Below are 13,703 nucleotides of genomic sequence, written 5' to 3'. Positions count from 1 at the left end.
TAGAAAACATAGACAAACCACCCAAAACACCCCTTGTCACGCCCTGACCTACTCTACAATAGAAAATGACATCTTACTAGGGTCAGGACGTGACACTCACCCCAAATGTTTTTTTTTTATCTTGCCATACATTTTTATACATCAGAAGTGTCATGGAATAATTGTATTCTTTATTTCTTACAATTTGAGTGGCTCACAGGTGCTGTGGCATGGACCCAGCTTGGCTTTGGTTCCAAAACAGTTGTGAGGTATGACAATGTCTGACATAGGCTACTTTTCTTTTAAGGTGAACTTTCTCTTAACTGAAACATTATTCTGACTTTTATTGGCACGCTTGAGACACTCACAAGTCTGCACCACAAGTCCCAGAACCCCTTTGAAGCCTTTGTTCACAGGAGGTGCTTGTAGTTGCACATACATATGGGTTCAAGCTAGTTCCTGTCAGCATTTCTCTCTTTACTATGAGCTCAAGTTTGAGGGAAAGAAGAAACAGATCAGGTGTTAGACGAGTGGAGACAGACGGGGCAGACACATAATTTAAGCCAAGGATAGAAGCTCCATTCTTCTGATCCAGTCCTCGTGTATCATGTTCTACTACTCTAGATCAAAGCCTCTCTTACTGGTTGTCCTCATCGTGCTGTTCAACGGTAGGCCATCTTCCTCTGTCTATGTACTGTAGATGTAGCCTACTAGAATGGCAGTGACTGTGTATGTTCGGATCAAATGTTGAAGGATTATTATTTATAAAACATTCCTGATCTGTAAAGTTATGACTTAAGCTATAGGAAAAGGAACTTTAGTAACCCAACTCTTTTATCATCGAACTCACAAGTCAGAGGAGGTGATACTCAGTAGCACAGAGTATTTATGGTATGTCTCTGAACAACCAAGACTGTATTTTTATTTCATTTTTTTAATTTCACCTTTACTTAAGCTGGAAGGCCAGTTGAGAACAAGTTCTCATTTACAACTGCGACCTGGCCAAGGTAAAGCAAAGCAGTTCGACACATACAACAACACAGAGTTACACATGGAATAAACAAAACATACAGTCAATAATACAATAGAAAACATTTCTATATACAGTGTGTGCAAATGAGGTAGGATAAGGGAGGTAAGGCAATAAATAGGCCATAGTGGTGAAATGGGCTGTATAATTAATCCAAAGTTTTTGACTTTTTGCTTGTGGAGTATGTGACAAGGTGACAAACGTTTTCCATAGCATTTATTTGAATTGGGGTACAGTAGGCCTATATACAGTGCCTTCAGAAAGTATTCACACCCCTTGACTTTTTCCACATTTTGTTGTATTACAGCCTGAATTTAAAATGGATTAAATTGAGATTTGTGTCACACACAATACCCGTGGATTTATATTTTTAGACATTTTTACAAATTAATGAAAAGCTGAAATGTCTTGAGTCAATAAGTATTCAACCCCTTTTTTGGGTAAAAACGTGCCTAACAAGTCGCTTGGACTCTGTGTGCAATAATAGTGTTTAACATGATTTTCAAATGACTACCTCATCTCTGTAGCCCACATATACAATTACAGTGCCTTCCAAAAGTATTTACACCTTGACTGTTTCCACATTTTGTTGTGTTGCAAAGTGGGATAACATTTATTTAATTGTCTTCTTGTTGTCAACGATCTACACAAAATACTCTGTAATGCAAGTATTCAACCCCCTGGGTTAATAAATGTTAGAGTCACTACTTTGTTGAAGCACATTTGGCAGTGATTACAACTGTGAGTCTTTCTGGGTAAGTCTTTAAGAGCTTTCCACACCTGGATTCTGCAACATTTCCCATGATTATTTTCAAAATTCTTCAAGCTCTGTCAAATTGGTTATTGATCATTGCTAGACAACCATTTTAAGGTCTTGCCATAGATTTTTAAGAAGATTTAATTCAAAACTGAAAATAGGCCACTCAGGAAGATTTACTGTCTTCTTGGTAAGAAACTCCAGTGTAGAGTTGGCCTTGTGTTTAAGGTTATTGTCCTGCTGAAAGGTGAATTCATCTCCCAGTGTCTGGTGAAACGCAGACTGAACCAGGTTTTCCTCTAGGATCTAGCCTGTGCTTAGCTCCATTCTGTTTCCCTATTTATCCTGAAAAATTCCCCAGTCCTTAACAATTACAAGCATACCCATATCATGAGGCAGCCACCTCTATACTTGAAAATAGGGAGAGTGGTACTCAGTAATGTGTTGTATTGGATTTGCCCCAAACGTAACACTTTGTATTCAGGACAAAAAGTGAATTGCTTTGCCACATTTTTTGGAGTATTACTTTAGTGCCTTGTTGCAAATATTCCTTTGAGCATGATGAAATTATGAATGACACTTTGGATGGTGTATCAATACACCCAGTCACTACAAAGATACAGGCATCCTTTCTAACTCAGTTCCAGAGAGGATGGAAACTGCTCAGGGATTTCACCATGAGGTCAATGGTGACAGTTACAGAGTTTAATGGTTGTGATAGGAGAAAACTGAGGATGGATCAACAACATTGTAGATACTCCACAATACTAACCTAATTGACAGAGTGAAAAGGAAGCTTTTACCAAACACAAATATTCTAAAACATGCATCCGGTTTGCAATAAGGCACTAAAGTAAAACTGCAAAAAAATGTGGCAAAGCAATTCACTTTATGTCCTGAATACAATGCGTTATTTTGGGGGAAAATCCAACATAACACATCATTGAGTAGTACCACTTCATATTTTCAGGCATGGTGGTGGCTGCATCATGTTATGAGTATGCTTGTCATCAGGAGTTTTTTGATGGGTAAAAAGAAACGAAATAGAGCTAAGCACAGGTCAAACCTGATTCAGTCTCCTTTCCAACAGACACTGGGAGACAAAGGCACCTTTCAGCAGGACAATAAGCTAAAACACAAAGCCAAATGTACACTGGAGTTGCTTACCAAGATGACATTGAATGTTCCTGAGTGGCCTAATTACAGTTTTGACTAAATCGGCTTGAAAATCTATGGCAATACTAGGAAATGGCTGTCTAGCAATGATCAACAACCAACTCGACAGAGCTTGAAGAATTAAAAAAAATAACGATGTGCAAATATTGTACAATCCAGGTGTGCAAAGCTTTTAGAGACTTACCCAGACAGACCACAGCTGTAATCGCTGCCAAATGGGATTCTGACATGGATTAACTCAAGGGTGTGAATACTTACGTAAAGTAGATATTTCTGTATTTAATTTTAAATACATTTGCCAACATTTCTAAAAGCATGTTTTTACTTTGTCATTTCAGGGTATGGTTGAGAAAAAAATAAATTCAATACATTTTGAATTCAGGCTGTAACACAACAGAATGTGGAATAAGTCAAGGGGTATGAATACTTTCTGAAAGCACTCTCATACCTTCTAAAAGGCATTCTAATTTTTGTAATATTTTTATTCCACTTTGATCATAAAATATTTTTGTATTGCTTTGTTTATTTCTTCTATATCCCTATGAATACATTTTTGTCCAAGGAATATTTGTGGATCATATCTCTAGTCAATGAAAACTGGTAACTGGGTTCCTGGGATAAGACAAATATACCTGAAATATAAACAATACTGTATGCACAGTGATGAAAATATACACAACACTGTGTATATTTGATGACGTATATTTTACTTCTCTTTTCCTACTAGCACTGACTTTGCTGATAACTTCTTAATTAAAGGAAAAATGTACTTACTACGACTGTGATATGTGGTTGTCTCAACTAGCTATCTTAAGATGAATGTAAGTTGCTCTGGATAAGAGTGTCTGCTAAATGACTAAAATATGAATTATATTAATAATATTAAAATAAATATAAATGTAATATTAGTAATATAGAACATCGTTTTTTTTTGGTTGATTAAAAGGTAAAAGATGTTAAAGGTCCATTACAATATTAATTTACAATATGTGTGTGTTATGCTACAGGTGAAGGTAGAAGTCATAGGACAAAAAAACAACATCTTGTGTACCTAAATCATCAGGTCATGTCCTAACTTGTTGACAACTTCCTCTCTCTTTTTCAGGACACAACTGGGCAGATAAAGTGGTAGGAATCATTGGTCATGAGATCACCATCCCCTTCTCATTTCATAACATGTCCAAAGCATCTGGTAATGTGCAAATTGGTCTTTACAAAAATTCTAAAAAGATCAGTGAATGTAATAATGATGTGCACAGCTGTTGCTCACAAAGCCACCTCTGCTTCTCTGGGAAGAAAGTGGCCTCTTTCTTCATCCGAAATCTGACATCAGTTGACAACGGAACATATTGGATCACGTTGTTCCAAACCAGTAGAGATCCTCCCATGCTACAAAGCAATGAGGTGACGCTTATCCTTCAATCGGATGGTAACACCACAGGTAGGCTATAAGATCGCTCTCTTCACAGTATAATGTATATAACTATTCAAAGTCAATGTCTAGCACAAGGGTTTTCATGATACGTCACATTATGTTTTTTATTTATCTATAAGTAGTGTCCGTCCAGCCTGTATTGAACCCAGCTAAATGTACAACCTTTTTACAAGTACTATCCGTTAACAATTCAAAACCAACACAAGCCACCGTTTTAAATGAGCTAACTATGGACCTTTAAAGCCTTTGGTCAAGATTGTGGTCCTTGAAGATTGACGTTCTAGACAGCATGACCCTACTCTGCTTTACCTTAATTCACTGTCTCATCTAGTTTCACCTAAGGAGCCATTTTCTATTCCAGAATCCCCATCATGCACCTCTAACGCCGAAGATGATGATATCAGCGACAGTGGAAAGGCCAACAATGTCTATGTCCTGATCATCTTTGCTGTTTTGGGGGTATCCATCATAGCTCTGTTAATCGGACTGCTTGGTTGGTTCTGCTGGACCTACAACAGGAGCCCAGGTATTGAAGGGGCCTATCATTATCCCTAACCATACATATCATAAGCAGGTGGTTGGTGGCACCTTAATTAGGGAGGAAGGGCATGTGGTAATGCTGGAGCGGAATTTGTGGAAAGGTATCAACAACATCAAACACATGGTTTCCATAACGCCATTCCATTTGCTTATGTTCCAGCCATTATTATGAGCCGTCCTCCCCTCACCAGCCTCCACTGATACCATAGTATCTCTTGTAGTTGTAATTCTATGCAATCCAGTTAGATTAAGGCCTTGGTTCTTGTCCATCAACTTCTTTCCTGCACTTAATGTCGACACCTGGACCAAAGATATGTCTTTATTATCTGAAACTTAGCTTTACAGTCTTAAATCAGTCAAATAATTTTTCTTGATCAAACTGACAAATGGAGAAATTCTTAAGGGAGCTGAAATCAATAGCGGTTTTTTTTGTTGGGGGGGGGGGCATCAGCAGTTCGGTTTCCATCCAATTGGTGATAGATTTGAAATGCAAATATTCTAAAATCCGCATTAAAAAAGTATGCGCATTTTCCCATCAGAGATGTGTTTCCATCCAATTGACTTTTTGCAGATAAAACGCTGTGCGTAATCAAATTAACCAAAAGTAAAATTATCTGGTGTAAGTTTGTCATTTCCTGTTTTACTTCTGGGGGAAATGCTGTTAACAATTGTGATTACCTTTGTGCAAAGGAAAAAAGTGAAGACTCCTCCCTCGCAAACGGAAACTCTCTGCAAAACCTCTCCCTTCCGCTAATTTCACCAGTTTTTATCATGGCCAAAAAGGACATTTTTGTTTTCATGAATTTTTACGATATAGACAATTTTGACTTTGTGGCTGTAAAATCTAGTGAAAACCGTTTATCATCTGCACAAAGGCTTGAAAATCACCACCCAAGTTTAAGAACCGCCTTCGCCCAATCCTGATTCGTCCAAATAATCAATGACGAAAACCCAAAACCAGGAAATACTGCTGCTTGTAATCACATAATTCTACTTGTGCCTTGACAGATTCTCACTGTTTCATCTATCCACGAGAATCTGTCCACGAGTGATTAGACTGTGCATGATGATGTAGTGCACATAAAAATAACTTTGCAATTAAATTCCCATGTGTCAAATAAAAAATACAAGTTAAATTAGTTTCCATCATATTTTCAACTCTACTGATGCTTTTGTAAAACAAATGCCTCATTATATATACTGCTCAAAACAATAAAGGGAACACTTAAACAACACATCCTAGATCTAAATGAAAGAAATAATCTTGTTAATTACTTTTTTCTTTACATAGTTGAATGTGCTGACAACAAAATCACACAAAAATAATCAATGGAAATCCAATTTATCAACCCATGGAGGTCTGGATTTGGAGTCACACTCAAAATTAAAGTGGAAAACCACACTACAGGCTGATCCAACTTTGATGTAATGTCCTTAAAACAAGTCAAAATGAGGCTCAGTAGTGTGTGTGGCCTCCACGTGCCTGTATGACCTCCCTACAACGCCTGGGCATGCTCCTGATGAGGTGGCGGATGGTCTCCTGAGGGATCTCCTCCCAGACCTGGACTAAAGCATCCGCCAACTCCTGGACAGTCTGTGGTGCAACGTGGCGTTGGTGGATGGAGCGAGACATGATGTCCCAGATGTGCTCAATTGGATTCAGGTCTGGGGAACGGGTGGGCCAGTCCATAGCATCAATGCCTTCCTCTTGCAGGAACTGCTGACACACTCCAGCCACATGAGGTCTAGCATTGTCTTGCATTAGGAGGAACCCAGGGCCAAACACACCAGCATATGGTCTCACAAGGGGTCTGAGGATCTCATCTCGGTACCTAATGGCAGTCAGGCTACCTCTGGCGAGCACATGGAGGGCTGTGCAGCCCCCCAAAGAAATGCCACCCCACACCATGACTGACCCACCGCCAAACCGGTCATGCTGGAGGATGTTGCAGGCAGCAGAACGTTCTCCACGGCGTCTCCAGACTCTGTCACGTCTGTCACGTGCTTAGTGTGAACCTACTTTCATCTGTGAAGAGCACAGGGCGCCAGTGGCGAATTTGCCAATCTTGGTGTTCTCTGGCAAATGCCAAACGTCCTGCACGGTGTTGGGCTGTAAGCACAACCCCCACCTGTGGACGTCGGGCCCTCATACCACCCTCTGACCGTTTGAGCAGACACATGCACATTTTTGGCCTGCTGGAGGTCATTTTGCAGGGCTCTGGCAGTGCTTCTCCTGCTCCTCCTTGCACAAAGGCGGAGGTAGCGGTCCTGCTGCTGGGTTGTTGCCCTCCTATGGCCTCCTCCACGTCTCCTGATGTACTGGCCTGTCTCCTGGTAGCGCCTCCATGCTCTGGACACTACGCTGACAGACACAGCAAACCTTCTTGCCACAGCTCGCATTGATGTGCCATCCTGGATGAGCTGCACTACCTGAGCCACTTGTGTGGGTTGTAGACTCCGTCTCATGCTACCACTAGAGTGAAAGCACCGCCAGCATTCAAAAGTGACCAAAACATCAGCCAGGAAGCATAGGAACTGAGAAGGGGTCTGTGGTCCCCACCTGCAGAACCACTCCTTTATTGGGGGTGTCTTGCTAATTGCCTATAATTTCCACCTGTTGTCTATTCCATTTGCACAACAGCATATTAAATTTATTGTCAATCAGTGTTGCTTCCTAAGTGGACAGTTTGATTTCACAGAAGTGTGATTGACTTGGAGTTACATTGTGTTGTTTAAGTGGTCCCTTTATTTTTTTGAGCAGTGTATATAGATTATTATGGACCAACGAGCGAGATAATTTTTATTTGTCAAACGGAAGCCAAGTATCGATCATCATGTCACCAGAATAACAATTGAAGACCCTCAATATTTATTTGAAAGGAGCATCAACCTCATCATTGTGCACTTTCACCACCCTGTGAAGTTCATAATTTATTTCATCTGTAGCCTAATCCTTAAGAAGAGTCTTTTGATGCACCCGTGCTTCAATCTAAGTAACATAATTAAAGAAAATCCCCATAGGGCCTACTGAGTGGCGCAGCGGTCTAAGGCAATGCATCACAAGGCTAGAGGCGTCACTACAGACCCGGGTTCGACCCCGGGCTGTATCACAACCGGCTGTGATTGGGAGTCCCATAAGGCAGCACACAATTGGCCCAGCGTCATCCGGGTTAGGGGAGGGTTTTGCCGCGTGGGGGGCTTTACTTGGCTCATCGCGCTCTAGTGACTCCTTGTGGCAGGCCGGGTACCTGCAGGCTGACTCCGGTCATCAGTTGAATAACGTTTCCTTCGACACGTTGGTGCGGCTGGCTTCCGGGTTAATCAGGCGGGTGTTAAGGAGCCATGAAACATCCTAAAAATCTGTCTCCTCACAAAAAACATCTGTAGCGTCTGAGCTACAAACTAATGCGACCACACTGTGGAAAGGGAAGACTCTCACGAAAGTGATGGTGTTCTTCATTTTTCTCTACGACCCCCACAAGTTTCATGGGAATCGTCTGAAGGTAACCCATCCAAATGAATGGAAGTAGTGTATGGAGATAGTTTTGTATCGTAGTAATGGCGAATTTCCATAGATTTTGTTATACCTAATGGAGTACTACATTTCAAAATATAATAGCCAAATGATCCCACTGGTAGTGGGAGGACCACACAACATATCATTGTGTGACTCAAAGTTTTCTTCAATATGATGGTTATTATATCAACACTGCCATTTTTTGCATAATACATTTTACAGACACAAAAAGATCCCACCATATGTAGCGTATTTTGTATTGTCGACATTTGAAAAACTGACAAATTTGCTCTTTCCATCAGGCCTGTCGTGACATTTTTTATCAGACATGTACTTTACTTGCATGAAAATGCTGGATGGAAACCTTGTTAGTGAGATGAATACATCCCTTCGAATGAGCCACTGTTGCAGTTTCATATGCATGACTCACGCTCATTGATATGAGCCTTCTTTAACCAGAGGAAATAACCACCTACACAGAGAATTCAAATTAGCACAGAGACGGGGAGAAAAAGTGCAAACTGTTTGTTTTCACAAATGCTGTCTCAAACTCTCATTTTCTTCTCTCCTGACCCACTTCAGAACAGAGCATCATGTTTCTTTGATGTGTTTTTTGGTATCCCCCCACATGTCATGTTTTGTACCTCTTGAACAAATGCCTTCTCAAGCACTACTATGTACCAGTAGAAAAGGCTATCTTTCCATCCAGCGACTTCATCTGACTTTGAGGAAAATGTCACTGACTCAGGTTGATTGCAGATACAAACAGCACAACACTGTAAAGATGATCTGGACTACTAAAATCCTTGGATATGAATAGAATAACTTTTCCCATCTTCAACCCCTAATACTATAGGCCATGATCTTATATCATCTTGTATCAGTGGCGGTTGGTGCCGTTTAAGATGAGGGAGGATGTTGTTGTTTTTTTCTTCTTGAACACTGGCCTTATTTCTATTTCAGCATATCAGATGACTCCCATTCAAATTCCATTCACCCAGTTCAATGTAACATTGATAGATTTAGGCTACTACATGATACTCTAATTTTCCCTATGCCCCATCATATGAGGTTGCTACAACCTAGGCTATAAATGAAAGTTTACAACGTAAGTGCACACAGGTCAAGAGACAAATTTGATGTGACAGACAGTGACAGACTTGCCTGCATGTAGCTGATATAGGGTGTAATCATTAGTCCAACAGTTGCAAACAAGAGTTTTTATTGGATAAATTCAGGTATGTTTAGCCCCGTTTTGTTCCATTTGCTTCCGTTTCAGAAACCTTTTTCAACAGAATCTGATGAATGAGTACACCCCTGATCACACGTAAACACAGTTCACTTTCATGGAAGCCACATCCTATGCGCTCTCCTTCTCTCACCTCTTCCCTTCGCTTGTGGACTTCAATGCACAACACATCAGCTGTATGTGACCAGGCCAAAATAACTTTCCAAGTCAAACCACTACACACAGCCTACATTGTCACCATATTAGCTAAAGTAATGTCATAGTCAGCATAGCTAATAGAACTAACGTGTCAGTAAACCCGCTACAATCATGCAGTAACGTTAGTGTACAGTCAGTAAGCAGTTACATCAGCTGCAATAAATTAGTTATACCAAAAGCTGACCTTGACTTCCAGTGCTGTGTAGCCAGCTAGCTAACATAGCATACCTCTGTTTGTGCAGGGTGTTTCAGTAGGCTGAAAGTGAAAAAAATGACTCTCTCTCTCTCCATTTCTCTTTCTTCTCCTTCATTTTGGAAATGTATTTGTTCAAAACTGTTAAACTATTGGCTTTCTTTATCTTTGAGTCAACTACTCACCACATTTTATACACTGCAGTGCTAGCTAGCTGTAGCTTATGCTTTCAGTACTAGATTAATTATCTGATCCTTTGATTGGGTGGACAACACTTCAGCTCATGCTGCAAGAGCTCTGATAGGCTGGAGGACGTCCTCCGGAAGTTGTCATAATTACTGTGTAAGTCTATGGAAGGGGCTGAGAACCACGAGCCTCCTAGGTTTTGTGTTGAAGTCAATGTACCCAGAGGAGTTTAAGATAAGTGACAAAATGCAGGATCATTTGTCTATGATTAACACATAATAAAATCTTTATCTTGTGTCCAGAAGGGGACCAGCAAGAGAACCTCAAGGCCAAGCAACAGGTAAGATCACACTCTATTGGTGTCACTCAGAGTCCTGGCCATTCTTTGGTTTGTTAGAATTTTGACACATTTGCTTAGCAACAACCACAAGACAAATTCCTAATACAAAGTTTAAAAAATAATGCTTAAATGTTTGTATTTTGACAGATTTATTAGATCAAATCCAATAAATTGCACAGGTTCTGTTTTATAAAATGCATACTGTATACATTTTCAGGGGTCAAGAGAGGCGTCCACCTCAATGTCTGTGTATTCTGTAGAATACGGCGTGCTGGACTTCAACCGTAGACCCAGTGGAGAAGAGGGGAACAGGCATGGGAGGGAGAGGGAGGGAGGAGTGGTGAGGTCTGCAGAGACAGTGGAATATGCTGCAATCACCTTTCCCCCACAACAAAGGGTGTCATATGGGAGATAGTGAGTCAACTGAAACTCTATTAAATACAAACAGCATTGGCTGATTTGAACTGGATTCTATCAACATATGGAACAGTTGCTGAGAGAAGGATGCTGAAAACGGTTGATGTGTCACTCTGAGGTGATAGATACCGTAAGAATGGAAATACTGAAGAAAGGTGTTGAATCACGTAGTCACGTATTAATAAAAACAACCTCCCTGTGTGGCTATGCGTGACTGTACCCTACTGGAAATACAACAACAACAAACAACACAAATACGTTGTAGATACAATAACCCATTTGACTGTAACACAAATTGAATTTTAACATGCTTTTTAAAATGTTATTTTTATAAAGTCATGGAACATTAAATTGTGTGTAAAATTTCCGGTAGGGTTTGCACAGATAAATACACCTTTTATAGGGTTTTTCTTTTTCACAAAGTGTCATGTTGTTTATTTACTCTGACACTATTTGGATTACCAGAAGTATCTGGGGGGATTTTTACAAAATAATTAGCATGGTCCTCTGCAATCCAACTAAGTTCTCATTAAACACAGTTTACTTGACAGATGTTTTATTTTCATCCCTCAATGGTTTGAAATTCACAATGATTGACATACATGTATACTGGGAAAATCAAGTTTCAAATAAATTATTTTGCATAATAGGTGATAATTAGGTGATTACATTCTGATCTAATTGAGCTCTTTCACGGATGTTGTTTTTAGACTTTCAATGGCTCTAATTTTAACAGCTTTACAGACAAATGCAGTGCATCAAGTGCTGTAATCTTGACACGATCGGTCTAGCTGACGCCTCGAAGCATGGAGGATTTGAAGGATTTTCATTTGGATGTATCATTGGCAATTGCTATTAGGCAATGTTTGTGCAGAGTTACTCTGTCCAGTGTCTGTGTTCTTTTGCCCATCTTAATCTTTTCTTTTTATTGGCCAGTCTGAGATATGGCGTTTTCTTTGCAACTCTGCCTAGAAGACCAGCATTCCGGAGTCGCCTCTTCACTGTTCATGTTGAGACTGGTGTTTTGCGGGTACTATTTAATGAAGCTGTCAGTTGAGGACTTGTGAGACATCTGTTTCTCAACTAGACACTCTAATGTACTTGTCCTCTTGCTCAGTTGTGCACCGGGGCCTCCCACTATTTCTTGCATGGGATAGCCTTCATTTCTCAGAACAAAAATAGACTGACAGATGCTCCAGATACTCAACTAGTCTAAAGAAGGCCAGTTTTATAGCTTCTTTAATCAGAACAACAGTTTTCAGCTGTGCTAACATCATTGCAAAAGGGTTTTCTAATGATCAATTAGTCTTTTAAAATTATAAACTTGGATTAGCTAACACAACTTGCCATTGGAACACAGGAGTCATGGTTGCTGATAATGGGCCTCTGTACGCCTATGTAGATATTCCATAAAAAATCATCCATTTCCAGCTACAATAGCCATTTACAACATTAACAATGTCTACACTGTATTTCTGATCAATTTGATGTTATTTTAATGGACAATTTTTTTTGCTTTTCTTTCAAAAACAAGGACATTTTTAAGTGACCCCAAACCTTTGAACGGTAGTGTATTTTAATAGCACTCAACACAAATCGCATTTCATAAATCTTTTGTTCATCTCATGATCTTAACCCACTTAACCCCAAAATGTCTCCAAGTTTTCACCATCATTGTGAAGCTCTAGTTATTTTGTTGCTTTGACGAAGTCATTTCTGAAGATTTTATTTATTTAATGTGATTAGTGATTCATTTACGTCTGTCCCTCATTTTAAGGTCAACCCTGTTGAACTGAACCCTCATTTTATTATGGTGAAACTATTCCCTTTTTCTTTTAAAATCTAAACAAAGAAATATCTAATAGTCCAATCACAGTGTAAAAGCAGGTGAGCTGGTTCTTCTCGTTGTGTCCATTTTCTGGTGTTTTGTGGTGGAAAACTAAGCGTGTCTACCCATAGATAGACAGATTATAAGTTTTTGTGAAGTTTGCATTAAATTGCCACTTCCTCATAGCAAATGCTCCAGTGTTAAATCAACACTGAGTGTTAAATTTAACACTGTTCCAGTGTCCATACGAGTACACACTTTCAGTGTTAAATTAACACACTCCTTATTGTAAAGCCTTATTTGCATATTTCCCAGAGTGCATTTTAAAGAATTGTAGTTACCACCCATGACTGTATTTGCTACACGGAACCCAAAACGGCTGCATGCGTGTGCCATCGTGCGCTATCGTGCATAAATGTATTTTGTCCCCCTACACCAAACGCGATCACGACACGCAGGTTAAAATATCAAAACAAACTCTGAACCAATGACAATAATTTGGGGACAGGTCGAAAAGCATTACACATGTATGGCAATTTAGCTAGTTAGCTTGCACTTGCTAGCTAATTTGTCCTATTTAGCTATCTTGCTGTTGCTAGCTAATTTGTCCTGGGATATAAACATTCAGTTGTTATTTTACCTGAAATGCACAAGGTCCCCTACTCCGACAATTAATCCAAACATAAAACGGCCAACCAAATCGTTTCTAGTCATCTCTCCTCCTTCCAGGCTTTTTAATCTTTGAAATTATATGGTGATCGGCATCTACACTTTTACCACAACAACCGGCAAAACAGTTCGTCTTTCAATCACCCTCGTGGGTATAACCAATGAGGAGATGGCACGTGGGTACCTGCT

General features: G+C 39.8%; 1 protein-coding gene across 1 annotated transcript; it reads left to right on the top strand.

Moving 5' to 3' along the window:
* The first annotated feature begins 448 nt into the window (after positions 1–448).
* Positions 449–11,975, top strand: LOC106574172 (uncharacterized). The gene is made up of 5 exons (XM_014149841.2): positions 449–647; positions 4,048–4,383; positions 4,739–4,903; positions 10,563–10,600; positions 10,818–11,975. The coding sequence occupies exons 1-5, from the start codon at positions 587–589 to the stop codon at positions 11,013–11,015; spliced, it is 798 nt and encodes a 265-aa protein (XP_014005316.1). The 5' UTR covers positions 449–586; the 3' UTR covers positions 11,016–11,975.
* The last annotated feature ends 1,728 nt before the right edge of the window (positions 11,976–13,703 follow it).

Source organism: Salmo salar, chromosome ssa16 (assembly GCF_905237065.1).
Source record: "Salmo salar chromosome ssa16, Ssal_v3.1, whole genome shotgun sequence".
Classification (NCBI taxonomy): Eukaryota; Metazoa; Chordata; class Actinopteri; order Salmoniformes; family Salmonidae; genus Salmo; species Salmo salar.
This window is presented reverse-complemented; position numbering and strand designations above follow the sequence as displayed.